The sequence below is a fragment of the Pipistrellus kuhlii genome, unplaced genomic scaffold, assembly GCF_014108245.1.
Source record: "Pipistrellus kuhlii isolate mPipKuh1 unplaced genomic scaffold, mPipKuh1.p scaffold_m20_p_116, whole genome shotgun sequence".
In the NCBI taxonomy this organism is placed as follows: Eukaryota; Metazoa; Chordata; class Mammalia; order Chiroptera; family Vespertilionidae; genus Pipistrellus; species Pipistrellus kuhlii.
In genome coordinates, this window is record NW_023425423.1 from 19,346 (window position 1) to 46,061 (window position 26,716).

At 51.7% G+C, this 26,716-nt stretch overlaps 1 protein-coding gene and 1 long non-coding RNA gene across 12 annotated transcripts in view; both read right to left on the reverse strand.

Moving 5' to 3' along the window:
* Positions 1-3,783: 3,783 nt before the first annotated feature.
* LOC118716033 lies at positions 3,784-5,193 on the reverse strand. The gene is made up of 2 exons (XR_004987038.2): positions 4,873-5,193; positions 3,784-3,924 (listed from the first exon to the last, which is right to left on the reverse strand). It is a non-coding gene; the product is annotated as an uncharacterized LOC118716033 (long non-coding RNA).
* A 1,493-nt stretch (positions 5,194-6,686) lies between these two features.
* Positions 6,687-26,716, reverse strand: part of UBE3C (ubiquitin protein ligase E3C) — a 117,562-nt gene continuing 97,532 nt past the window's right edge. For 8 of the 11 annotated variants that reach the window (XM_036432713.2, XM_036432710.2, XM_036432712.2 and 5 more), the window contains 5 exons: positions 25,275-25,487; positions 19,209-19,397; positions 19,049-19,115; positions 13,333-13,463; positions 6,687-8,041 (listed from right to left, as the gene is read on the reverse strand). In XM_036432713.2, coding sequence (XP_036288606.1) covers positions 7,871-8,041; positions 13,333-13,463; positions 19,049-19,115; positions 19,209-19,397; positions 25,275-25,487 — 771 coding nt within the window. In that variant the 3' untranslated portion in view covers positions 6,687-7,870. Of the gene's footprint in view, positions 8,066-13,332; positions 13,464-19,048; positions 19,116-19,208; positions 19,398-25,274; positions 25,488-26,716 lie in introns of all 11 variants that reach the window. The other 3 variants (XM_036432708.2, XM_036432711.2, XM_036432707.2) reach the window with 3 other exon arrangements.

Here is a 26,716-nt window from a genome sequence, read left to right on the forward strand (position 1 = left end):
GCTCCACTGAGTGCGCACCGCAGAGCTCCTGTTCCCGGGCTCACGGGTCATTGCTCTCTGTGCCTCGGTTTGCTCAGCAGTGAGCACTGAGCACTGAGCACTGAGCAGTGAGCACTGAGCAGTGAGCAGTGAGCACTGTACTGAGCACTGAGCAGTGAGCAGTGAGCAGTGAGCACTGAGCACTGAGCAGTGAGCACTGAGTAGTGAGCGCCTGCACCGCCCTCCGGCTGGGCACCGTGGGGTCTTCGCCTCCTGAGCGCCTGCCCCTCTAAGTGTTAGTTTGGGAAGCATCGTTGACCTCCATGTTGGTGCAGATTCATTTTATAACCGGGGAAAAGGAGTCCCACAAGGCGTGAGGTGCTGGCATGATTTAAAAGTTAAAGCCACTGAGTGTCGAGACACCAAAACACTGTAAGGGGTGTGGGGACCTGCTGTGGACAGCGGTGCCAGTCTGGCTTCTCCTTCCCACGGTGGCTCTCATGCAAGCAATGCCGCCTGCAGCCTGGAGCCCAAGGATGGCCCCCACCCCCTATGTGACGGCGCCCCCCGCGGTGGAGCTGGGGGCATTGGGATAAGATGATCACGGGGCCCTGGAGAGAAAGCAGAGGGAGACAGGACAGAGGGGCAGAGGCAGGTGCGGCCACAAGCGCAGACCCAGGGCCGAGGGGCCGGATGACTGGCTTCCCCAGCCCCAGAGGAAGCGGGCCGGGCTCTGGCCGGTGGGTCCGTTGAGGGGAAACACTTGGTGTTCTCGGCTCTGAGCCCGTGGTTCCAGCTACAGCGCCATGGCGATAGGCGGGCTCCGGGAAGAGCGCAGCTGCAGGACAGGGCGGCCCCGAGGCGTGCCTCCCCCACCCGCCTTGGCTCTGTCCCAGCATCCCAGCAGACTCGGCGCCTGTGGCGGGGCCCCTGAGCGTGAAGCTAGGAGGGCTGGTGGCCCTGCAGGTGACCTCACGTGTAAAGGGAGGGCTGCACTTTGCATGTCTCGGTGAAGCCACGCTGGCCCTGTGTCCTGGGTCCCCATCCGTTTCTCTCCTCCTGGGTCCCAGGAATGAGCCCCGCTGCCGCCTGTCCACAGTCACCCCTCCCCCAGGCTCCACCTGCACCTGCCGCCTGCCTGGGTCTGCAGGTCTGGGTCCCTGCACTCACCGCCACCCCATCTGCACCTCTGACAAGTCCGTCTGTCACTCCGGTCAGTGCGTCCAGAGGGCTCGGCAGTGCACAGGGGAGCAAGTGTGTGCACACTTGCTGAAGTGCGTCTGAGGCGTGTGTATGTGATGGTGTGTCTATGAATGTATATGTTCATTTGGGGGCACATGTGTATGCATGTGCATTGTGGGGGTGGGGTGTGTGTTGGGGGCATGTGGCCTGTGTGCAGCCTCAGTCTCTGGTGCAGACGGCTGGGGAGTCCCTGTCACGGCCCTTGCTCATGGTGGTTCTCACGTGAACACTGCTGCCTGCATGCTCCAGGGCAGCCCTGCCGCATCCCTGCAGGCACCACTTCTGGGATAAAAGCTGTCTGCGGCGCCCCAGGCCCTCCAGCAGCTTCTCTCATCTGCAGGCGCCCCGACAGCTCGCCACCCTCCCATCCTGTCCTGTGCTGGTGGCTGGGTCCCACCCGCGGGCCTGACCTAGGGGTGGATTCCGAGTGTTTCGTGGATGTAACCCAACCCCATGGCCCCAAAGACACACCTGCTCCACCACCAGGCTCCGGTTCGTTTCCCTCAGCCCACGACCGAGCTCCCAGCACCCAGTCTCAGGGCAGCTCACCCCGCCACTGGTCAGGGCTCTCAGGCCTCCCTGGCTGGGCTCAAGGCCTGAGCGAACAGGCCGTGGGCTGTGACCAGAGGCGACCCCACAGGAGGTCTGTAGGTGGTCGTTCTCCTAACCTGAGACATTCACTGAGCACTGGTGCTGGGGCCCACGACTGGCCCTCAGGGTGAGGAGGGCATCTCCCCCATCTCCCCAGCGTTCCGTCCTGCTGCCTCCTTCCTCTGCGCCTCCGGTGGGGGCTGTTTCCGGAGGCTCTGCAGCGCCCTCGCTCAGGACCTGGCTGGTCTCCCAGCCTCAGAGGCCGTGGCCTTGGGACACCTGGCAGCTCCGAACCTCCGCCAAGGCGCCCGTGCGCTCCTCTCAGACTCCACCACGCTCCCATTGCCGGGACCCCCTCTCCTCAGTGACCCCAGTGGAAGATGCTGTTAGGTCCGCAGAGGGAGCCCTGCGTCTGGCTCTGCTGGTCGGCCGCCTTGTGCATGGCGCCCCCGGCCACCCTACCAGACAGTCTGGGCAGTGGCCTGCGGTGGAAAAACAGTGCCGTCATCTGCTTGATTCACACGAATGTAACAAACGTTTCTCGTTCTTACTCTGCGGGGTTTCCTCCCCACGCGCCCACCACCTGTCCTCCGGGAGAGTCAGTGCAGGCCAGCGCTCAGCGCCCCGACCTGCGGCCCCGTGCTGCAGGCGCTGCCCTCTTCGTGGAAAAGCCTGTGGAGCGCCGTCCACCTTCCGTGTGTCCGCTGCCGAGCCCGTGCAGCCTGGGCCTGCCGAGGCATCGGGCCCGGGCCTGCCGACGTGACACGGGATCTGGGAGCACAAGGTGCTCGGGCGCGGTGCCCAGTCAGGGACCTTCCTGTGGAGCAGACCCTGAGCCAGGAGCCGTGGAGCCTGAGCGCTGGCAGCAGGCCCGGGGCTTGGTGACAGCGGCCGCTGAGAAGCTTGTGCCTGAGTGACACTCCGGTCCTAGTGCAGGTGGGAGGACTCCGTGAAACACATACACCAGCCAGATGGTGCCCAGACGCTATGGGCAAGGAAGGGCGGGGTGCTGGGACGGGCACAAAGAGTCGACCCCGACCTGGAAGGGCCTGGACAGCCTGGGCCCGGGGAGTCCAGGAAGCAGAGGCCTGTCAGCAAGGGGTCGGGCTGGGGTCCTGCTCTGCGAGGCGCAGGCTCTGCCCACAGGGCGGGGGCTGAGGACGCACTCTTCCAGGGAGGCCGGGCTGGGTGCAGAGCCGGTGGGCGGGTGGGGGTGTCAAGCAGCCACTAGGTGGGTTACACACGACACACAGGCCACTGACGCAGTTCGGTCCCCCAGGAACAGCGAACCCCGCTCTGAAACACTGGGGTGCGGAGAGGGGAGCACCAAGGGCGGGGTCCCTCCTGGCTTTGTGAGGGAAGGGTGTTGCGCCCGGGGGCATGGGTGGGATTTCAGAGCTGCAGTGACTCAAACCACACGGTAAGGACATCCTGTGAAGACCGACTATCTAGGGGCCCCACTTCACAGATGTGTAAGCACAGGCACCACGTGCTTGGGCTTCTCACTGGCCCCCAGAACCTTCTGGAAGCAGACACACAGGAGCCTCGCCTGCAGCCAGCCTAGTCCCCTCCTCCATCTCCAGACACACGGTCACCAAGCTATTGTAACTCTCTGACCCGGTGGGTGAGTTTTAGTTTTGTTTTTGGGGATCTGGCTGTAGGAAATTGGCCATGAGCTGTGGTTAGCTTATTTGAGGCTCTTACCTAAGCCTAAGTTCCTATTTTATTTGCATTCCTATGTGCTGTTAGCGGTTTGTCTTTTTTTTTTTTAATTTATTTTTTATTAAATTATTATCTGTGTACATATACCATTGCCAGCCCCCCCCCCATACATGCCCTCCCTCCCCAGAGTTTTGTGTCCATTGGGTGTACTTATATGCATGTGTACAAGCCCTTCGGTTGATCTCTTATCTTCCCCAGATCTCACTCCCCTCCCCACTGTAATTTGACAGTTGTTTGTCTTTTGTTAAAATTTGAAATAAAAATAGATTTATTAACACCTGTCAAAAACAGAATATAACTATTTAGATTACCCACTTTACTGATAGGAAAAAAATTCAATAAGAAACTTGGCATACTGATTTTCATCTGCTAAATGCTATTAACTGGTATCTTACCTAATAAAAGAATAATATGCAAATTAACCACCACTCTGCTCCACAAGCCATGCCCACCAGCCAATCAGAGTGAGTATGCAAATAAACCCAACCAAGTTGGCTACAGCCACAGAGCAGGAGGGAGGCGTTTCCCAGCAAAGGAGGAAGCCAAGCTTTCTGCCTGCTCTTGGGCCTAAGCCTCCACTCAAGGCTACAAAGTTTCAATTATAGAAAGTAAACAAATTCAAACAGAAACGGTGGCTGCAACCACTGAGTGAGCAGGAGGGTTGGCCCCACTCCAGGCTACAAAGTTCCAATTGTAGAAGATAAATAAATCCCAGATACAGGGCCTCCGTCTGCTTGGGTTGCTGGGGGGTGTGGCCGGCCTGCAAACCACCACAGGTCCCTGGCTCAGGCTGCCCCACGCCCCAAGGAAACCCCACCCTGATCCGGGACACCCTTCAGGGCAAACCAACTGGCCCCCACCCCCGCACAGTTTCTATCCTATCTAATAAAAGAGTAATATGTAGATTGATCATCATCACTCCCACACACAATATGGCTGCCCCTTTGTGGTCAAAGATCCTGCCCTTATGTGGACACAAGATGGCCAGCAAGGGAGAGCAGTTGGAGCAACCAGGCCTGCAAGGGAGGGCAGTTGAGAGGGACCAGGCCTGCAAGGGAGGACAGTTAGGGGTGACCAGGCCTGCAGAAGGAAGTTGGGGGCAAACGGGCTGGCTGGGGAGCCGTTAGACATCAATCAGGCTGGCATGGGAGAGGTTAGGGGGTGATTAGGCTAGCAGGCAGAAGCGGTAAGGGGCAATCAGGAAGGCAGGCAGGCGAGCAGTTGGGAGCCAGCAGTCCTGGATTGTGAGATGGTAGTCGGACATCCCTCTAGGGGTCCCAGATTGAAGAGGCTGAGGGACAACCGCTCCCCCCACCCCCATGCGTGAATTTTGTGCACAGAGCCTCTAGTATAATAACTAGTTAAGTAGGAAGAATGCAAACCAAGAGGCTGACAGAGGCCTCACTTCCATAGTTAGGTCCTGAGAATAGCAGGGAGTCATTGAGTTATTGAGCAAGAGAGGGTCACTGTCACTTTGGTGGCTAGTGTCAGGGATGGAAGAATTGCTCAATCCCTGTCAGCCCTTAAATCCTAGCCACCACCATCCCTGAGGTTCATTGTATTATAGTACATACAATTCTTAAGCTGTCAGGCAAGGGGTGTCCAAAGGTCAGGGTTCAGAGGGAGAAATGGTGCCTGCTATCATCATCATCTTCACTGGCCTCCGGACAGATCCCCTTCCTTGTCCTGGGCAGTGGGCGGTGCTGGTAGCTGATGCGGTATTTGCGCCTGCCTGCCTTCCTGATTGCCCCTGACCGCTTCTGCCTGCCAGCCTGATCACCCCCCATGTTTGTCTTTCTTTAGTCTTAGCAGCTTACATGCTATTGTGCCCGCCTTCATCCCCTCAGGAGGCATTTGTCAGCAAGTGCAATGAGGAGAGAGAGCACCACGGCTCCCAGCACAACCCCCACCAGCACAGGCCATGCCGGGCCCCAGAGCCTGGCCCATGGGTCACGGCTGATACCGTGGGGAGTTCCAAGGGTCCCACAATGGTTTGGTTTGTGTCACTCACGGAGTAGCTGGAAGACACCTGTGAGCCTTGGCTTGGTCAGAAGAGCCCGGGCTCAAAGAGGATCCCAGGTGATGGGCAGCCCTGGGCACAGACCCTGTAGGGACTGTGCAGTCCGTGGAGGAAGCTTCCAGCTGGGGCCGGCAGACAGTGGGCGAGCCGGACCTGCCGCCTGACTCACCTGGGGACGCAGCTGGTGGGGCTGAAGCTGCTGGTGAGGGCGGAGGGAGGGCAGCAGGCAACGCCCACAACCGGGAGGACTAACTAGTACATCTTCCCAAGCGTTTACGGGGAACCTTACAGCACAGGCCTCACCCCCATGTTTGTCTTTCTTTAATCTTAGCAGCTTCCAAGCTATTGTGCCCGCCTCATCCCCTCAGGACGCCCCGCTGGGCGGCCCATGGTCCAGGCTGTGGCTGCCAGGCCTGCAGCCAGTCATGGGCAGCTCTTGGGGAGAGAATGCCAAGCACCGAGGACACCCAGCAAACACCCATGTGAGAGCACAGCGTGTGTGACACCGGAGCGCCTCCTTCCCTTGGCCCAGGCTTTGAGCACAGCACCACCAGCAGCGAGAGTGAGCAGCACAGAAGGCACCCTCCGGAGGGCAGCGACCCCTTCACACTCACTCTCCTCAGCACCATGGTGCTGCCAAGAGGCGGGGGGAGAGCTGGGGGAGGAGTGCTGCCCCAGGAGAGGAGGCAGGGAGGGATGGGGGAAGGAGGGGATGGATGGGTGGAGGGTGCTGCCTGGAGAGAGGAGCCGGGGTGGGGGGTAGGTGCTGCTGGACGAGGGGCCGCTGACAGTCCTGGCCCAGCCCCCTCAGTGCGCCCGCTGGTAACAGAAACTGTGGTATTACTAGGGCAGATAGAACCACCTACAACTATTTGGAGTATGACTCCAACACAACCTTGGGAAAAAACATTTAATGCAAATATTTAGCCACTGGAACATACAGACAAATAAGCTCAGGATCACTGAGAAAAAAATAAAAAATAAAAAAATCAAATAAGTATAATTGCCTATTTCATTTTAGTCCCAGGTATTTTCAAAATCCTGAAAATAAAATGCACAAATTAACTGGTAAGCAAAAAGGAAACAGAACATACGACACAAAACAGCCTGCAATAAAAATAAAATCAACAAGGACAAACCCTAATTATTTTATTTCTGTGTATATCAAGACTACAAATAGCATTTAACACTTAATTTATTATTCCAATTAAGAAATTACATGTTTGATAATGGTCATTGTCTTAAAAGTGTCATTCAGTCCCGCACGTGGAAGGATATTGCTAATCGAGTCAGTTGGAGGGTCAGCCCGGAGCCCAGCGGGGCCGCGGAGGGGAGCGGAGCTGGAGCCGGGGCCGAGTCCAGGCTGCCGCCGCTGGCGAGGAGGCCCGGCTCTCACCGCCGCCGCTGCCAGCAACCATGGGGTCCTGATAAAGTGCCGATTGCGCGGAAATGGCCCGCACTCCTCCCTAGGCGCGTGTGGGGACTGTCCCGCCTTCAAAGCAGCACCATTGAGGAAGCGGAGGGTGCAGAAGCGTGGCAGGTCACCCCAACATCCAGGGCAACGCCGCTGCCCCCGGACGAGGTGTTTGGTTCAAGTGACTGGATCGAGCTCAGCGTCTGCTCCCACGTTGTCACTTACTGTGGTCACAGACCCCTCTCCCTAGAGCTCTCCAGACAGAGTGGAGACATGGGTAAGACGGAGCCCTCCCCGCCCCACAGTAACAGCCAGGCCAGTGAGGAGGCCCACGGTGCGCCCCAGCACCTGTGGGAGCCACGGCCTGGCGAGCACAGGACGCCACCGCCACGCGTTTCTTCTCCAGCCCTCGCCCTCAGGGAAAGGCAGCAGGAGTTTGAACAATCAGGCTTGTAAACAGCTCAGCCCACGAGAAGCAGTGCCCCTGAGTCGGCACCCAACCCACAGTCTGTGAACAGCAGCAGCGCCCGGGGCCTGCCCAGGGCCCCTCAGCCCAGGGGCGCCCAGCAGAGGGCACTCACAGCCCAGGGGCCCAGCAGAGGGAGCCTGGAACCCGTCACAACGCCAAAGCTGCATCTTTGGTTAATTTCACTGAGTTGCCACTTGTCTTAAAACTGTGTTCTTGGCAAAATTACTGAATGAGCCGCATGGCACATGACATGTTATTTAAATTTAAGTTACTTAAAAAGCAATGCCCATCTGAGTAAGTGACAGTGGCTGAAACCATGTAAAAAACGGAGGGCAGGAGAGCAGTGGGAGCCAGCCTGAGCGTCCTCGTGGGCCTGGGAGGGGCTACTTACGAGGCGGCGACACAGTTCTCTGCAGAGGCCGCTGCGCCGGGCTCAGCTCAGCTCGAAGCCCGCGGCGCACTCGATGGCGTAGAGCAGCTTGCTGCGCAGCAGCGCCTCGTCCTGGAACTCGGGCAGCTTCAGCAGGTTCATGCAGGTGCTGGCGGTGGGCAGCCGCTCCAGGTCGGAGCCGCCGTTGTGAATGCAGAAGGCGGGGTACAGCTCCTAAAAGACATCAGCCAGCGTGGCCTTCAACCAATTTTAAAATGCCGAACACGACCCAGCTCCCCCGGCTCTGTAGTGACGTCATCTGCATCAACTCCCACCCACCCACACAGACGATGCCCTATGCCCCGCTGGCCAGCGTGGCGCCACCAGAGAACACACCCGGAGCCGGGACCCACTTTGACAGGAACACTGGGTGAGGCCCTGCCACACTGCACGTCAGCAGTGATGCTGTGTGTGCGTGATTCAGCACACGTTCTGTGATGGGCAGGACAGGCAAGAGCACAGCCCACAAACACGCTTCTGACCTCTGACCTCTGTGCATTCACCACAGTTACATTAAGCTCCACTTAAACAACATGTGGGATGTGAAACTAAAAAAGGTCTTTTTTTCTAATTATAGTTTGAATACGACTTTCAGTGTCTCTTAACAGGTCAGAACAGGATGGAGAGAGAAGCAGAAAGGCCATGACTGTTGCCACCCCCTGAGCCTCTGCATGCGCCGAGGGGAACCGGCATCTGCTGAGAAAGGACTGGGCAGCGAGCGCCGGGTAAACACGTGGTCATGTGACGGCGAAGGCAGGCGTGGATTTATTTTACAGCTAAATGCCACGTCTTGGTGTTTCCAGTAGGAAAAATGAAGCTCCTACTGAAACTGGAGTTGAGGGCAGCACCTCACGCATAAGTAAGCAGCACTGTGGCTCGGCGTTAATTCAGTGAGGGAGCACCCATTGATTATGTTTCCTACAGCACTTTAATGATTTTTTGTCTGTAACAATTACAGACATTGAGCATATTAAACTTTAATTAGCTTTAGCTGGTGTTAGCTCTCCCACAGCCTGGCACTGGGGTGTCAGAGCACGATCCGCATGTGCGCGTCCTCCTGCCAGGGCCTCGCTGCAGGCAGGCCTCCCGCCCCGGGAACCTGCTCACCCGCTCACGGGAAAGCAGAGGAACAGGAAGGTGATTTTCCCAGGTGAAGTCTAACTTACGCTGAAAACTCTTAAACTCCACCTGTAATATATTTCAGTTCACTGACAAGATCTATCATAGAACAGGAAGCCTATCTCATGCGTCCAGAACAGCATTTTCCAGAAAACAATGCACTCAATCATGGCTGCAGAGGGATCAACAGCGACAGGCTGGGAAGGCTGGTCCGCACGGCTGGGCCCAGAGGCCGCAGCCACCGCACTGGTTCTCAGGAGCTGCACCCTGCCCTCCTCTTACTGACAACACCGTTGGCTTCGAAAGACCAGGCATCAGCAGAAATCCCTGGGCCTGGATTTTGCTTAATTTTCTTATTTGTAGGTTAGGTGTTATTTAGAAGTCAGAAGATAATGGAAGCCTGGTCTGTCAAATAAACTTTACTAGGAAGAACCAAGATGCAGCATAGGTAAACACTAGTACTTCTGCCTCCCTCAACCACATCAAAATTACGACTAAAATACATAACTATCATCCAGATTCACTTCGGGAATGCTGGCTGAGTACTACAACTAACGAGGTAAAGAAGAAAGTGCGTGAGACTGGTAGGAGGTGTGGAGGCACAGAACAGGCTGGCACACGGGTGCACCACTTTTTTAATCAGGAGAGAGGTACAAGCTCCTGCTTCCTCTGAGCTCCAGTGCCGGGTGAGACTCTGGGGGACCCAGACACATACAGGGAGAAACTGGACTGTCTGGCATTGGGGCAGGAACGTGGGGGCAGCTTTCTTCCAGATGGGGTTCCTGCTCTGGGACTTCCCCAGTGCAGGGCTGACTGGCAGCCATTGCTGTTTGCTCTGCCCTGGAGATTCCCTGAGACCCTGCCCTACTCAATTTACAACCCCACCCAAGCTTTGAGCAACAGCTTTTTGCATATGAATGGCCTGTCTTTTCTCAGCCTAAAACCTGTCAAACAAGCTGCAGCTGGGTCAGGGGGCCCAAAAGCTATCAAAAGAAGGCCCCCAAGGCTGGCATCAGCAGCAGCCTGCTTTGCTTCACAGCTGGGCCTTGTCTGGGCACTTCCAAACCCAATACAAAGAAGAAGAATCTGCAGATCTCTCTGGAGCTCCTGGTGGGGGGCCCCAGGCAGTGGCTGACTTTGCACCTCCTTGGAGATCCAAGAGCCAGTGTACCCAGTGATCAGAGTAAAACCATCCAGATTACAACTCTTCACATCCATAAGTGACACACTCAAGGGGCAAACTCACTGAGCATCAAAGCCCCACTGAAGCAAGTCCTGTCCCATAAGGATGTCTCCTGCACAACAGCTCTTCCATTATAGACACAGTTGATTCTCACAGCGATTGGCTTGGAGTTCAAGTCCTCCCAGTGATACCAACAGCAATCAGGGCTCAACTACAACAAGACTGTGCACACAGCCCACAAAGGGTTGCACCAAGAGTGTCCACCTCAGATGATTGGGGAGGCTGAGCCATTGGGTCCTATAGGACACCTAACACACAAAGCCATGCTAAAAACTCAAGGAGACTTAGCAGCTACCCAGTACATATTGTAGAAACAAACACAGGGAAGCAGCCAAAATTCGGAGACAAAGAAACATGTCACAAATGAAAGAAATGAAAGAAAGAAAGCTACTGGATATAGAGTTCAAACCACAGTTATAAGGTTACTCAAGAATCTTTTAGAAACCTCTGTGACCTTAGTGAGACCTTCAAGGTTCTTAGTGAAAATGCCAAAACACTGGAAAAGGACCAGTCAGAAATTAAGCATATACTGACTGAAATAAAGAATAATAAACAGAGATCCAACAGCAGACTAGAGGATCCCAAGAATCAAGTCCAAAGATTTGAAATATGAGGAAGCACAAAATATACAACCAGAAAAACAAAAAAGAAAAAAGAATCCAAAAATATGAAGATACTGTTAAGGAGCCTCTGGGACAACTTCAAACATACCAACATCCAAATTATGAGGGTGCCAGAAGAAGAGACAGAGCAAGATATTAAAAACCTATCTGAAAAAATGACAGAAAAATTTCCCTAACTAGTGAAGGAATAGACTTACAAGTCCAGGAAGCACACAGAACCCCAAACAAAAGGAATCTAAAGAGGAACACACCAAGACACATCATAATTAAAATGCCAAGGGCAAAAGACAAAGAGAGAATCTTACAAGCAGCAAGAGAAAAACAGTTAGTTACCTACAAGGGAGCACTTATGTGATGATCAGCTGATTTCTCAACAGAAACTTTTCAGGCCAGCAGGAAGTGGCAAAAAATATTAAAAGTGATGAACAGCAAGAACCTACAACCAAGATTACTCTACCCAGCAGAGCTATCATTCAGAATTGAAGGTCAGATAAAGAGCTTCACAGACAAGAAAAAGCTAAAGGAGTTCACACCGCCAAACCAGTATTATATGAAATCCTGGGGGGGGGGGGGGGGGAGGAGAGAGAAAGAGGAGGAAGAGGAGGAGGAGGAGGAGGAGGAGGAGGAGGAGGAGGAGGAGGAGGAGGAGTGGTGGCGGCAAGGGCCTGGGGTGGGGTGGGAATTGGGTAAAGGGTAGCTATGGGGGAAAAAAGAGGGACATCTGTAATAATCTGAACTATAAAAATTAAAAAAAAATTAAAACATTTTTTACTGACAGCCCTAACCAGTTTGTCTCAGGGGATAGAGTGTTGGCCTGTGGACTGAAGGGTCCTGGTTCGATTCAGGTTGGGGGTATGTACCTTGGTTGCGGGCACATCTCCAGTGGGGAGTAAGAGGCAGCTGATCGATGTTTCTCTCTCATCGATGTTTCTAACTCTCTATCCCTCTCCCTTCCATTCTGTAAAAAATCAATAAAATATATTAAAAAAAGAAAAAAAGAAAGTTCCCAGGTTTGATTCTGGTCAAGGGCATGTTCCTTGGTTGTGGGCACATTCCCAATACAAGAGGTGCAGGAGGCAGCTGATCGATGTTTCTAATTCTCTATCCCTTTCCCTTCCTCTCTGTAAAAAAAAAAAAAAAAAATCAATAAAATATATTAAAAAACAAAACAAAACAAAAAAACTTTACCGACAAACTTACTGGATGGCAGCCCGGCTGGTGTGGCTCAGTGGTTGAGCGTTGACCTAGGAACCAGGAGGTCACGGTGTGATTCTTGGTCAGGGCACATGCCTGGGTTGTGGTGCTCAGTCCCCAGTGAGGTGCGTGCAGGAGGCAGCCCATCAATGATTCTCTATCATCATGGATGTTTCTCTCTCTCCCCACCAACCCCCTTCCTCTCTGAAATCAATAAAAATATTTTTAAAAACATTACCAATGACATGTAAACCTTCGTGCACAAGAATTTAATTGTCGCCGCCGTTTGTGTCACTGGATGAGAAACGGTTCCACTGAAACCCTTTCATTAGCCCCTTATCTGCACATGCACGTTTCATTTGGTCTGTCCTGCGCTCCAGGTCCCACCACAGCACCACCTCCCCCCCTTTCCCCGCCCGAGTGCCCACGCTCCAGACCCACCACTGAGGGGGGCATGCTCCCGGCCCGGGGGTTGTCGGCACAGTGGCTCCCCAAGCCTGTTCTCTGGCCGTCGCCGTGGTGACCCGCAGGTGTCTGTCCTGTGGCTGAATGTGAACCCGTTTCTGGGACGTGTGTCTCGTGCTGCGTGCCTCCCCTCCCTAACCCCTCACAGAGTGCCTCCTCACAGCCCGCAGGAGGACGAGGCTGACAGGAGCGAGGGGAGGGCTGCCACGCCCCCTCTTCCTCTGACCACTCAGCTGTGCTCGGAAGGGGCTTGTGTTTTACAGGACGAGCAGGAAAGGCACTTCCTCTATTTACCCTCAGACAGGTCAGGACAGAAACACAGACGCTAGACAAGGATGCCAACGTTAAGCACTGCTAACTGTGGTCCGTGCCCTCTGCCCAGCTCTTATAAACATTCTACAGGTGTCCACTGGGAACCATGTGCTTCTGCTCGCACACCTTCTCCCCAGACAGAGCCTCCACGTTCACCCTGCCTCCCTCAGCCGGGCTGCAAATAGCCCAGGACGCACGACAGACCTGGAGGCAGCAGCTGTGACAGCCAGTGCAGTGCTGGCGGGTGTGCCGGCGGGCTCACAGCCACTGTGCTCACCGGACCACCCGCAGGCTCCGCGGGACACGGGGACACGGAGCCCCAGTGGACGTGGCTGGAACACCGCGTGGACAGTGCTCCTGACGTAGCACAAGGTGATACGCCGGGTGCCACCAGACACTGTACACCAACGCCATTTCCCTGACTCCAAGTGCCTGTGCCAGAGCCCACGTGGCACCCCACGGCCTTTCTCAGTCTCAAGGGGTCTTAAAGCAAATGCACAAAGCAGTACCTTAAACCCCAGGAGAGGGGGCCGGGAGCAGCTGGTGACGAACTTGAGCAGTTTGCGCTTCTCCTCGTCGGTGAAGCCCTCCACGACGCGCCAGAAGGCTCGGATCACAGGGTGGTCGGCGGAATAGCCCCCTAAAAAGTGACACGTTATATGAAAGAGCAGCGGTGCGTAGGGGTCCCAGGGCCCTACCACAGGGCGCCACACGTCCCCACATGGTGGTGGCAGCACCTCTCAGGCCCACGGGGGCTGAGCTCCGGGAGCCCTGCAGGGAGTGCCCTCGCAGCCCGCAGGAGCAGCCTGAGTGACAGGAGCTGCAGGAAGGTGGCCCGCTGCAGGGAAGGCCTGGGCTTTTCTGTGACAGGGCGCTGTTCTCCCGCCTGATGTCAGCGTCCACTCGCTTTATCACCTGTGGCCGACAATCAGCCACTATTCTAAACTGGAACGTCTGCTACTTACAGCTCTTAATCTGCTTAAGTGCCTCCTAAAACAGAAGTAATTGCCTTATATTGTTCCCTCATTGTTAATATACTACAGAAATAACATCAATAAAATACCATAAGTGCATAAATTGGCACTGACATGAATAGGATGCTATTTTAACCCCATTCACTGGCACAGCTGCCATCAGCGAGGGAGTGAGCTGGGTAGAAGGGGCTGTACTTCCTGGCGGGGGAGAGGCTGACCTGGCTCCTTTAGACTCAGGATCCGAGTGGGGGCCATGCGCCCTCAGATTATCTCCTTTACACACACAGGAGAGTTCAAGTTCAGATCAGTGGGAAGACACATGCACACATTTACATGTACATACATGAAATAAACACGTGACCTATTTATATAAATGATTTTAGCAAATTGATAGTTTGCAGCCATCTACACAGCCCCGCTTTAGGACATTTCCAGGAACCCCACGCGTGTCCTCATGGATACTTTACACGGAATTCTTCCTGCAAGACGATAGTCCACTCCCAAAACCTGTCGAGTGAGCCTGAGGAAGGAAGGCCCAAGCGGCACTCAGAACAGAAGCAGAGGTGACAAGCTGCTTTCGCTTTAAAAGCTGCGGTAAGACAACGTACTACCTCCACGGAGGCCCTCTGTGCCCAGCTCTGGGGCACTCACACAGCTGGTGCTGGGCACCGGGGCTGCTCTTTCCAGCCAGCCCTCCCGGCCCGGCCCTCCCGCCCACTCCCAGGCTCTCACAACGTGCCGGTCCTAGGCGCCATGTCCTTTGGTGCCTGCGGCTTCTTTCCCTTGGCATAATGTTTCCAAGGTCTCTCATGTTGGAACATGTATTTGAACTTCATTTCCTTGTAAGACAGTCCTCTCCACTGTGTGCACAGACCATGCTGTCTGTCCACAGGGGTCGTCGGGGCTGCTTCCGTCTTGGCCTATTGGGAACAGTGCACACGCCTGCCCGGGGAGCACACTAGGAGCGGAGTGCAGGCTAGCACGGCAGTTCTGGGTCTAGGTTCTGGGAACCACCGACCACCTGCGCGGTGGCCACGTCCTGCATGGGTATGCTTAGAACGGGCTCTCACAAGCCAGCCTGCTTTTCCATTTCCGAGGCAACTTTTAAGCTTCCAGGCGTTCATGTTGAAAAACTCCAATCCCACTGCATTTCTCTGGGCTGCGCTCTGGTGCACATCTTGCCTAATCCAAGTCAGGGAGACCTTCTTCAGTGTTTTAGAGGCTTCCACAGAGGTCCGCGATCCGGTTGTGTCTCTACACATGTGAGGAAAGGTCTACGTTCACACTTTTCTACATGATATTATCTTTGCATCATCAGACAGGCAAACATCAAACGAGAATGTCAGGAAGATCTGCTCTGAGCTCCAGGATGGTCCCACTGACGGTCAGTGCGGGTCCCTGGCCAGCACCGCCATGGGGCTTCAACTCTGCCGGACACAACTGCTTAGGCTGCTTCAGGCCCTTTACATCTCCACGTACAATAGGTGAGCTGCTGAGATTTGATAGGGATCGCATTAATTTGTAATTAATTTGCAAGAACTGCATCTCGACAACTCTGAGTCTTCCAATCCGAGAATGGACTGTCCCCCATTCATTTAAGTCTCCTGTAAACCATGTATAAGTCAGCATATACTTTGCTAACTTCTATTTTATTCATTTTTGATGCTCCTTTGCATACAATTGTCCATCAGAATAGAATTGCTCCCTGCACACGGATCTACACTACAGCCTCCTGGCCTTGCTCTCAGCTCCCATGCCTTTCTCTGGTCACTCATCTGTGTGGGTTTACTCCTTTCGCTTCTCTTTTCCAAGCTGGAGGTTCCTTTCCTCCCTCCTCCCCGTCCCTTCCACTTGCCCACCCGCCTTCCTGCCCACCTGGATCACCCACTGTACTAGCTAGGACCCCCAGCACATGTTGAGTAAAGGTAAAAGAGCAAGGATCTTTGCTTCGGGCGGAGCGTTCGGCTCCCACCACGCCACCGCAGGATGGCAGTGGTGAGTTTTTCACAATGTCCTGTACCAGGTTTAGGAAGATCCCTTCTAGTCCTTTTCCTGAAATTTTTTTCCTGGGAGGAGAGGCTAAGATGCTCAAAAGCTGCAACTACTTTTTTCTTTTTCTTTGCATCCATTGCGATGATGATATGGGTTTTGTCCATTATGTTACCAATATATCAATACATTTTCAGATGCTAAGTTAACCTGATATCCAGGGGATAAGTACTCTTTGATTTAATCATTTTTTATGTGCTGCTGGATTCAGTTTGCTAATATTTTGAGGATTTAAAAAAAAAATCTATGTTCATGAGGGACATTAATTTAGAATTTCCTTTTTAAAAAATGTTTTTATTTATTAAAACTGATTGAGGTGACATTGGTCAACATGAACATATAGGTTTCAGGTGTGGGTTTCTATATTACAAGATTTGTATATTTTCTCTGCCTTTGATATCACACTAATAGTGCTCTTTGTGGAGAAAAATCCTCCTCACTCCACCATGCCTCTCAGGACCACACAGGATATGCTTCTATGGCTAAAATATTATTCTTTTTAAAAAAATGTTTTTATTTATTTCAGAGAGAGGAAAGGAGAGGGAGAGATAGAAATATCAAAGATGAGCTGAAACTGGTTTGGCTCAGTGGATAGAGCATCAGCCTGTGGACTGAAAGGTCCCAGGTTTGATTCTGGACAAGGGCATGTACCTTGGTTGCGGGCACATCCCCAGTAGGGGGTGTGCAAGAGGCAGCTGACGGATGATTCTCTCTCATTGATCTTTCTAACTCTTTATCCCTCTTTCTTCCTCTCTGTAAAAAATCAATAAAATATATATTTTATTAGAAATCAATGATGAGAATCACTGATCGGCTGCTTTCTATACGCCCCCCAGTAGGGGCTGGAGCCAGAAATCCAGGCATGTGTCCTGATTGGGAATCGAACTATGACCTATTGGTTCTTGGGTCAACACTCAACCACTGAGCCACACCAGCCAGGCATGCTTACAAAAAGCCCAGGCTGGGTAGCTCAGTTGGTTAAAGCATCATGCCCATACATTAAGGTTCTCAGTTCAATCCCTGGTCAAGGAACATATAAGAATTAACCAATGAATGCATAAATAAGTGGAAAACAAATCAATTTTTGTTTTGTTTTTTCCCCCTCTAAAATTAAGCAATGAATACAATAAATAAAATAGAAAAAAAAGTACAATGAAGAAAAATCACCTGTAATTTCATTACTTATAAATGACCACTACCATTTTATAAAACTGAAATGGATTAAAAACTTTCTTGATTTTAAAAAGTAAATTATACCTTAACCAGTTTGGCTCAGTGGATAGAGCGTTGGCCTGAGAAGTGAAAGATTGCAGGTTCGATTCCAGTCGGGGTTGTGTGTACCTTGGTTGCAGACACATCCCCAGTGGGAGGTGTACAGGAGGCAGCTGACTGACGTTTCTCTCTCATCAATGTTTCTAACTATCCTTCTCTCTTCCTCTCTGTAAAAAAAATCAATAAAATCTATCAAAAAATAAAAATAAAAAGTAAATTATGCCCAGTGTATAATCAGAGAATAGAGAAAGGGAAACAAAATTTTAAAGAAGCAAAAATGATTTCAAATCTCAGAACCACTTATATTTACTTTTATCTTATTCAACTTTAATAAGTTGAATCTAAGTGGTCATAAGACATCTATTTTCTGATAGATGAAATACTTTAAGTGTTCATGCACACGGTAAAGGCAGTTGCAGTGGCTCACAACTGCAATCATTAAAAAATTTTTTGCCGAAACCGGTTTGGCTCAGTGGATAGAGCGTCAGCCTGCGGACCTAAAGGTCCCAGGTTCAATTCCGGTCAAGGGCATGTACATTGGTTGTGGGCACATCCGTGGTAGGGATGTGTGCAGGATGCAGCTGGTCGATGTATCTCTCTCATCGATGTTTCTAGCTCTCTATCTCTCTCCCTTCCTCTGTGAAAAATCAATAAAATATATTTTAAAAAAAATTTTTTTAAATTGATTTCAGAGAGGAAGGGAGAGGGAGAGATACATTGATTGGTTGTCTCCCCAAGGGCTGGGGAATCTGCAACGGAGGTTAAGTGCCCTTGACAGGGAATCAAACTCATGACCCTATGGTCCTTGGGCCGATGTTCTAACCACTGAGTGAAAACTGGCCAGGTCCATGAGGTTAAATTTTTGTTGTTATTGTTAATCTTCACCCAAGGATATTTTTTCCTTTGATTTTTTTAGAGACAATGCAAGTGAAAGGAAGGGACACACTGATAAAAACGATGTGAGAGAGACACATCGATTGGTTGTCTCCATCACTGCCTCCTTCACTCCAACTGCAGACGGGGATTGAGCCTGCCACGGAGGAAGGTGCCCTTGACTGGAATGGGACCACAACCTTTTAGTCCGTGAGCCAAACCCGCTAGGACCATGGAGTTAATTTAAAAAACCAACAAACATGTTTTTATTGACTCAGAGAGAGGAAGGGAGAGGGAAAGAGAAATTGAAACCACTGAGTGAGAAACATGTGTCAGTTGCCTCCTGCACACTCCTTACTGGAGATAAGCCTGCAACCCCAGCATGTGCCCCAGCCAGGAATGAAACTGGAGCGCGCATGGTGCACGGAATGATGCTCAACAGAGCCACATGGCTGGGCATGCCGAGGCTAATTTAAAAAAATTTACAAATGCCCAAAGGCCACCAACTCCCTCTCTGAACAGCCTCCTGTGGCTTTAGTTTGATGACGAAGATTGTTGAGCATCTTTCAATGTGCTTATTGGCCATTTGTTTATCTTCTTTTTGGTTTCTCACTTTCTTGAAAGGCAGTAACATTTAAGTTTAATTTAATAAAAATAGAGATTCCAACAAGGCCCAATTTTTTGTTTTTCTTTTCTTGCTGGAGGGTTTTGGGCTAGCACAGTTCTGAAGAGGAAAAGCCTAGAAGTGCCCAATACCCGTGAGTAGAGCTAAGAGGACAGGCGGTGAGGAGGAAAGCCCACACGACGCAGAGCAGTGTGTAAGGACGAGGGGAATGGAATGGAATCTGCACGTAAACACACAAAGGCACCAAGAAGAGTCATAACTCACGGCAGGAGGGGAATGGAGAAACGTCGCGGTGGGCCCGCTATACACTCTGGGTTTGAAACCCACATTGTTAAAAATGTGTGAGCTACAAAAAATGTACACTGAAAACCACCGTGCAACATGGGCACTGGGGACAGTTCCAGGAATAAACAGCGCGTGGCGGTAACGTACCTGAGTAGTTGGTAAAGGACTTCAGGTCCTCTAGACTTATGGGAACTTGTGCACCAGAAATCAGTACCTGAAACAAAAAAGTAATTCATAAACCAGGAGGCTGGTGTGCGGAAAGCCATGTTATGCCAGGCCCAATGCCCAGGTGCCCGCGGGCACGGACCTGAATCTCTTGCTGGTCGAACATGCGCAGCCACTCCAAGTTGACCACGTTGGCCAGGCCCTGCCGGAAGGCCAGGCAGTGCTGGCGGATCTGCCTGTTCAGCCTGTAGTCGGCCACCAGGTGGATGTACGCGATCCGGTTCGCACTGGTGACAGGGATATCCTTCCCGCCGAATTTCAGTTCTACTACCTGTGAACATTAAAACAAGGGCTCAGCATTCACACCCAAGAACCAGACAGAACACTTCCATGGAAACGGCTGGCGCTGCCGGTAAGCGGGTCTAAACAGCAGCATGCACCTGGAACCCCACATGTGACTGCGGGCCCAGGCGTCTCATGTGCGTCTCAGCCCAGATTCAAGGTCACTGACCACCCTGCTGTCTTCACAGCACTGAGGACTGAGGCGACAGCAACCATGGCCCTTTCATTTAGAAACTAGAGGACCCTGCAACTCTCAGGCTAAACAACTAAGTAGGGTTAATGAGAGGGCAGGGCGGGGTGAGAATAAAACTCCTGATTCCACTGTGGGGCGGGGCGGAGTTATCCTCCATTAACTGGACCCTAGACCAATCAGGATCAGCCAAAGCAGTGACATCACCACCGGAGTAAAACCCCAGGGCTTGGCGAAATTCGCTCTCTTCCGCCATGCTGCGGGAGTGAGTGGGACAGAGCCCATGCTAGCATGGAAGAGGCTCTTTTGTTTATTGCATCGTATCACCATCCCTGGTGGTCCTTGGGGATCACGAAGTCTGGGCGTAACATTAACATTGTCACACTTGCCCCGAGATGTTCGTGTTGTGGGGCATGTCGCCTGAATGTGGAGCCTGCCAAGCTCCACAGACACTGCATTTTGCAGTGGCTCAGAGGCTGGGCTCTTCCGCCATCCTGGGCTCTCCTATCCCCATCCCCAGAGCAGCTCCAACCCCTGAGCTTGAGGACAGCCTCTGACTGGCCCAAGGTCACTACCACCAAGGACTCCTAACTCAAGCCCATGTTTTTCTACACAAACACGGGCCCATCGTAGTAAAGCCTGAGCACTTCCGCAGGGAGGTGTGTGTAAAGAAGTGAAATTCCACACTCCTTTTTATGCATGCCAACAGTCAGCCATGCTGACCATACGGCAGAAAATGTGTAAGAGCAGAGCTATTGTCCTAAAGGGAAGACAGATTAGCAAAGCTGAGCCTTCAGGACAGCTCACCTCTGAGCCAGCAGCTGCTCTGGGCGCTCCCCCAGGCAGGGGCTTTACCAGTGACTTCCTTAAACTTCCCAGTTAGATGCGTCAGTGTAATTATTCTTGTGCACTATCATCTATAATCTCTTTGGGGAATTTCCATGAGTAACTGGAACATCTTACTGCCACCTTGGCTGTGAACACACCCAGCTCCCAGCGCTTTAATGGGATGCCCCCACCACCACCTACTTCAGAAGGAGAAGCGGGAGCTGCTCCCTCCCATTAGCAGGCCTCCTACTGCCCTAAGGCTTCTGTGCCCAGTTGAGTCACCCTCAGGGGGAGTAGCAGCCCAGTGTCCAAATGTCCTTAGGCCTTCACAAATCTCACCTTTAAAAAACACCTGGATGCCGCATTGTTGGAAATGCAGCTTTATGGTACGGAAGAAAAAAAAACTAAAGCAACCAAGTTGCAACAACAGAAATAAGAAACAGCTCTGTCTTCCTCACCCTTACTTTTTCTTACAGTGCTGGGGACTGTTCCCCACACTGCCGCAAGATGAGCAACTGTGTGGCGGGAAGGGGAGGCCGTGGCAGCACTATTTCCGGTATTCCTGCTTGGGCTTTAATCCATACCCACTTCTGCAATACCAGTAGGCTAAGAGACACATTGGAAATCAGGTACCACAAAGATGATCCTTTAAAACCGCCCTCCCCGTCTTCCCCCCCACCCCCCGGAAGTTTAGACACTGAAATGTGTAAATCTCCATGTGTGTTCTCTATTTTTATATATTTATTTTATTTTATATTTTATTTAAATTTAATAAATCTTTATTGTTCAGATTATTGCAATTGTTTCTCCATTCCCCCCCATAGCTCCCCTCCACCCAATTCCCACTCCATCCTTTGCCCTTACCTCCCCACCATTGTCCTCATCCATAGGTGTATGATTTTAGTCAAGCCTCTTTCCATACCCCCCCCCCCAACCCTTTCCCCTTGATTCTATTATATTCACCAGTTTATTCTGTTCCTCAGATTTTTAATTCACTTGATTTTTAGATTTACTTGTTGATAGTATGTGTTGTTCATAATTTTTATCTCTACTTTTTTCTTCTTCTTCCTCTTCTTAAAGAATACCTTTCAGCATTTCATATAATACTATTTGGTGGTGATGAACTCCTTTAGCTTTTTCTTATCTGTGAAGCTTTTTATCTGACCTTCAATTCTGAATGATAATTTGCTAGGTAGAGTAATCTTGGTTGTAGGTTCTTGCTACTCATCACTTTGTATATTTCTAGCTACTCTCGTCAGGCCTGCATAGTTTCTGTTGAGAAATCAGCTGATAATCATATGGGTGCTTCCTTGTAGGTAACTAACCAGTTTTCTCTTGCTGCTTGTAAGATTCTCAATTTGTCTTTTGCCCTTGGCATTTTAATTATGATGTGTCTTGGTGTGGTCCTCTTTGGATTCCTTTTGTTTGGTGTTCTGTGCGCTTCCTGGACTTCTAAGTCTATTTCTTTCATCAGGTGGGGGAAATTTTCAGTCATTATTTCTTCAAACAGGTTTTCAGTATCTTGCTCTCTCTCTTCTTCTGGCACCCCCATAATTCTGATGTTGGTACTTGAAGTTGTCCCAGAGGCTTCTTACACTATCTTCATTTTTTTGGATTCTTTTTTCTTTTCTGATTGATTGTTCTTTGCTTCTTTGTATTTCAAATCTTTGACTTCATTCTTGGGATCCTCTAGTCTGCTGTTGGATCTCTGTATAATATTTTTTATTTCAGTCAGTGTATGTTTAATTTCTAATTGGTCCTTTTTCATATCCTCGAGAGTCTCATTAAATTTATTGGTCTTTTCTAGGAAATTATTGAAAAACCTTATAATCGTGGTTTTGAACTCTATATCCTGTCTTTTGTTCTCCTCCATTTCTTTAATTTGTGATCTGTTTCCTTGTCTCATTTTCGCTGCTTCCCTGAGTTGGTAGGATGGCTTTGTGTGCTAGTTGTCCTATATGGTTCAATGGGTCAGCCTCCCAGTTACTTTGAGGTGAACAATTGGTGCAACCCTTTGTGGACTGTGTGTACAGCCTTGTAGTTAAGTCTTGATTGTTGTTGGTGTCACTGTTAGGAATTGACCTCCAGGCCAATTGGCTGTGAGGGCCCACTGTGTCTACAATGGAAGAATTGCTGTGCTGGAGACACGTTTATGGGGCAGGACTTGTTCCAGAGGGGCTTTGCTGCTCACTGAGTCTGCCTCTTGAATGTGTCCTTTATGAGAGTAGTTGAAATCAGATGGTGTCTCACACAGACTACTAGATACACTGGCTTCTGGATCCCAATGGGGTGCAGGTCAGCTACTGTCTGAGGCCACCCAGCAGGAGCTACAGCGAGAACTACAGTTTTCTCCTCTTTGCTTGGGATTTGGAGGTTTTGGAGCTGTCTGACTAGAGCTGTAGTTTATTTGGCTAAGCTGCAACAGGGCAGGCCATTTATATGCAAAAGCTGCTGCGCAGAGCTTGGGTGTGCTTATAGATTGTGCAGGATGGTGTCTCAGATCCTCACTAGGCTAGGGCATGTCAAACAGCGATGGCTACAAGTCAGCCTTCTCTGCCTTTCCGTGTTTCCAAGTCCCCGAATACTGCGCAGTAAACAGTGATTACTGGGCGCACCTCTCAGCTTTTCAGCACTAGTGCTCTTTTCTCTTTCCTTCTAGTTGTAGAACTTCCACTCAGCCAGATTTCCTATGATTCATTTGCAAAAAAGTACTAGGTAGTATGTCATGGGTAGCTACAGTATCTTCTGGTCATGGAAATTAGGAGCCTCTGCCTTCTGCAGCTACTGTGTGCTCTTATCTTTCCTTTTAGTTGTAGAATTTCCTCTCAGTCAGCCTTCCTGTGGGTCTGGATGATGTCCGTTTTGTCTTTTTAGTTGTAGTTTTGAAATTGTTGTGCAAAGCAACAGTCAGGTGTTTACTTATGCCGCCATCTTGGTTTCTCTCTCTAGGTTATCTTGTCTTAAGTTTTTGTTGTAATTTAGTGTTTAGGGTTAACTGCTAAAGATCTGCCCATGCTCGAGGTTGGGAAGTCCAAGCGAAATGTGTCAGCCAAAGGTTTCAGCCCAAGGCTTCTTCTCTTGGCTTGTAGATGGCCACCATTTTGTTTTGTGTGTTTCCCCCTAAGGAATGAGGAGGGGCAGAGAAGGCTCCATGTGTCTTTTAGTTCAGTGTTGAAGGCATCATTCTGGCGCGCACAAACCCGAGTAGGATTCTGCGCCAAGGGAGGAAGCCAATGTAAAGATAGGAGTTGCTCATTTCCCGAGGGAGCGAGAGGCTCCAACCCTCAGCATGGCTGTCATTTGAGAGAGAAGAAACAAGGCGCTGACCGGGATATGGCAAGCACAGGGCCCTCTAGCATTGCCACCTGCCCAGGACCTGGGAAGCATTCATGCAGCCATGTTCCCAGTGGCACAGCCCTGACTCCTGTGACAGCTGATGCCCATTGGAGAACCTAGAGGACATGTGCTCAGTGAGAACCTGTCACCAAAGGACAAATGCTGTGTGATTCCAGCGGGGTGAGGGGCTCCGAGAGTCAGGTTCAGAGGCAGGCCGTGGGCAGCAGGGCCAGGGACTGTGCAGTTAGTTACCAGATCCTGCCTGCTCACCCCTCTGACACATAGTTCAAGACCCTGACCTACGGAACATAATGTCAAATAAAGATCGCAGTGGAAGTCACAGCCTCTGACTCGGGGACCACTTCCAGACCTCGCCCTGACCTCTACCGGAGCTGTGTCCCCGTGCTCCCTGACTGTCACATACCCAGCCCGACCCCCAGCAGCTGAAGAGGGAACACTGGCTGCTCTTTTTGTTGTTGTTGTTACTTCTCACCTTAGGATTTTTCCATCGATTTTTCAGACAGAGTGGGAGGGAGGAGGGGCAGGGAGAGAGAGGGAAAGAGGTGGATTTAAGTGAGAGAGAGACATGTTGATTGGTTGCCTCTCACAGGCTCTAACTGGGCCCAGGGATCGAAACTGCAACTGAGGTGCATGCCCTCGACTGGGAATTGAACCCATGACCCTTCGGTCTGCAGACCACACTGGCCTTTCTGAGTCTCACCCAGGCCCAGGCATACTGCAGGAGTTCTAAGCTGATGGCCTTCAGTGCTTCTCCACGGACCACAGGCCTGGCACCAACCTCCCCACCTGCTGCACCCTCTAGCTCTGCTCACCCACCGGGTGACTCATGCGGAGTGTGGTCCTGAACTCCGCAGGGCTCCCCTGAGTGCTGTCTCACCCCAGACACCTGCCCTTGCTGGCACTGGTGCTCCCACAGGCCACTTCCTGCAGTACAGAGGCCGGCACACAGAGCGCCGTGCATGTCCCACAAGGGAATGAGGACACAAAGCCACGCCCAGTGCATGGAGGTGACAGGATACGGAAAGAATGAAAACGTGTGTGAGGTGTGCCAGGCCAGGAGTGGGGGTGAAGGAGGACCTGTGTGGGCGATGCCTTTGCAACGTGAGTCCACACAACACCAAGCTTATTCACCACGCAGCTGCGTTCACACTGGCAAAGCCACTGACCTTTGAGGCTTGAATCGGAAGTCACGTCACAACGAAGATTCAGAGAAAACATTGCAAAACCACCATGTTATTGTTAAGACACAACCGCTAGATTCAGAAGACTATGGATCGACATAGTAACAGCCAAATGCCTCTTGCCTGGAGACACATTTGTCTGAATACCAAACGAAACTTAGAGAAGCCCTGAGGTGACCTGAAATCTAACAGAATGAGGGACGGTAATGCATGTGACTTGGAAGTCCTTCGGCCACTGGACCTGCCTGCGTGTGAACCCTGGGCATGCTGGCACCTGCCCAACAGAGCAGAAGCCTCCGGCCCGCCGTACCTGGGCCTCCCCGAGGTCGTTGTTCACCACAGTGAAGTTCAGCCCCAGCTCCTCCACGTCGCCCCCGTAGCTCTTGAGGAACAGCAGGTTCCGGTAAACCTCCGGGTCCAGGGAGGCCAGGTGGTGGATGTCCACGTCGGCACTGGTGCCCAGCAGCTTGGACAGGAAGAAGCCCGCAAAGGGCAGCTCCACCAGCATGTTTTCGTAGAGAGCCTGCAACGGGACGAGGGACAGCAGTCAGCTTCATGGGTTCTAAAACAAACACGCATGTCCAACTGCTATGTAACAGGCTCCTAAGACATGCTACTTGGTGAGCGGTTAATTTACCAGGGGCCAGCCCACATTCCAAGCATTCAATGCCTGCATTCAGTACGTCAACAATTCTAGAACAGACCATCAAAGAACTTTAAGGCTGAAATCACAGAATGTTAATACCAATGGGGAGCTTTAAATTTTTAATTCTCACCCAAGGATATATTTATTGATTTTAGAGAGGAAGGGAGAGGGAGCGAGAAACATCAATCTGTTGCCTCCAGTGGGTTGCATGACGGGATGGAATCTGAAACCTAGGTATGTGTCCTGCCGAGAAATGGAACCTGCACCTGTTTTAGTGTATGGGACACTGCTCCAACCGAGCCCTGGCTGATGTGGCTCAGTTGGTTGGGTGTCATCCCTGCCCCAAAAGGTTGTAGGGGGTGTGCATAGCAGGCAGCCCGCCGGTGCTTTGCTCTCACATAATGCTTCTCTCTCTCTCTCGCTAAAAAAAAAAAGAAAAAAAAGAAAAGAAGAGCCAAACTCCCCTGCCGCCAGGGGCTGGTGAGCGTTTCTGGAAAGGGCTCTGCAGGGGTACTGCTCCCCTAAGGTTGCCACAACGAAGCACCACAAACAGCAGAAAGGGCCTGCCCACAGGTCTGGAGGCCAGAAGCCCACAGCCAAGGGTCTCAGGGCCACCCTGGGCCCTGGAGGCTCAGGGCAAGACCCTCTCCTGCCTCTCCCAGCTTCTGGGCTTGCTGGTATCCTCAGCGAAGCCGGGCTAGTAGCTGCCCATCCACCTCTGCCTCTCCCCAGGGCTGTTTGGACCCCCCACCCCACCCCCACCCCCTGCTCTTGTAAAGGTGCCAGGCACCTCATCTGAGCTTGACTACACAGTGAGGTCACCTTCACAGGTACAGGGGTTAGGGCTTGAGTTTTTCTTTCGGGGGAAAGGAGGCACAATTCAACTGCCTCACTCCCCTTCACCCCCCGTACCTTTGGAGCACAGAAGGGCACGGTGTGAGGACGAGGGAGGGCACCTGGGCACTGAGGCTGGAGTCATGTAACTTCCCACTGAACACTATTCTTCATGAGATTTGCTTCTCAGCCACCGAATGGAGAGGCTCTCTCAGCACACCACATGAGCAGGGGGCAGGCTGAGTGGCCAGGCTGTCCTTGCCCACCTGTCT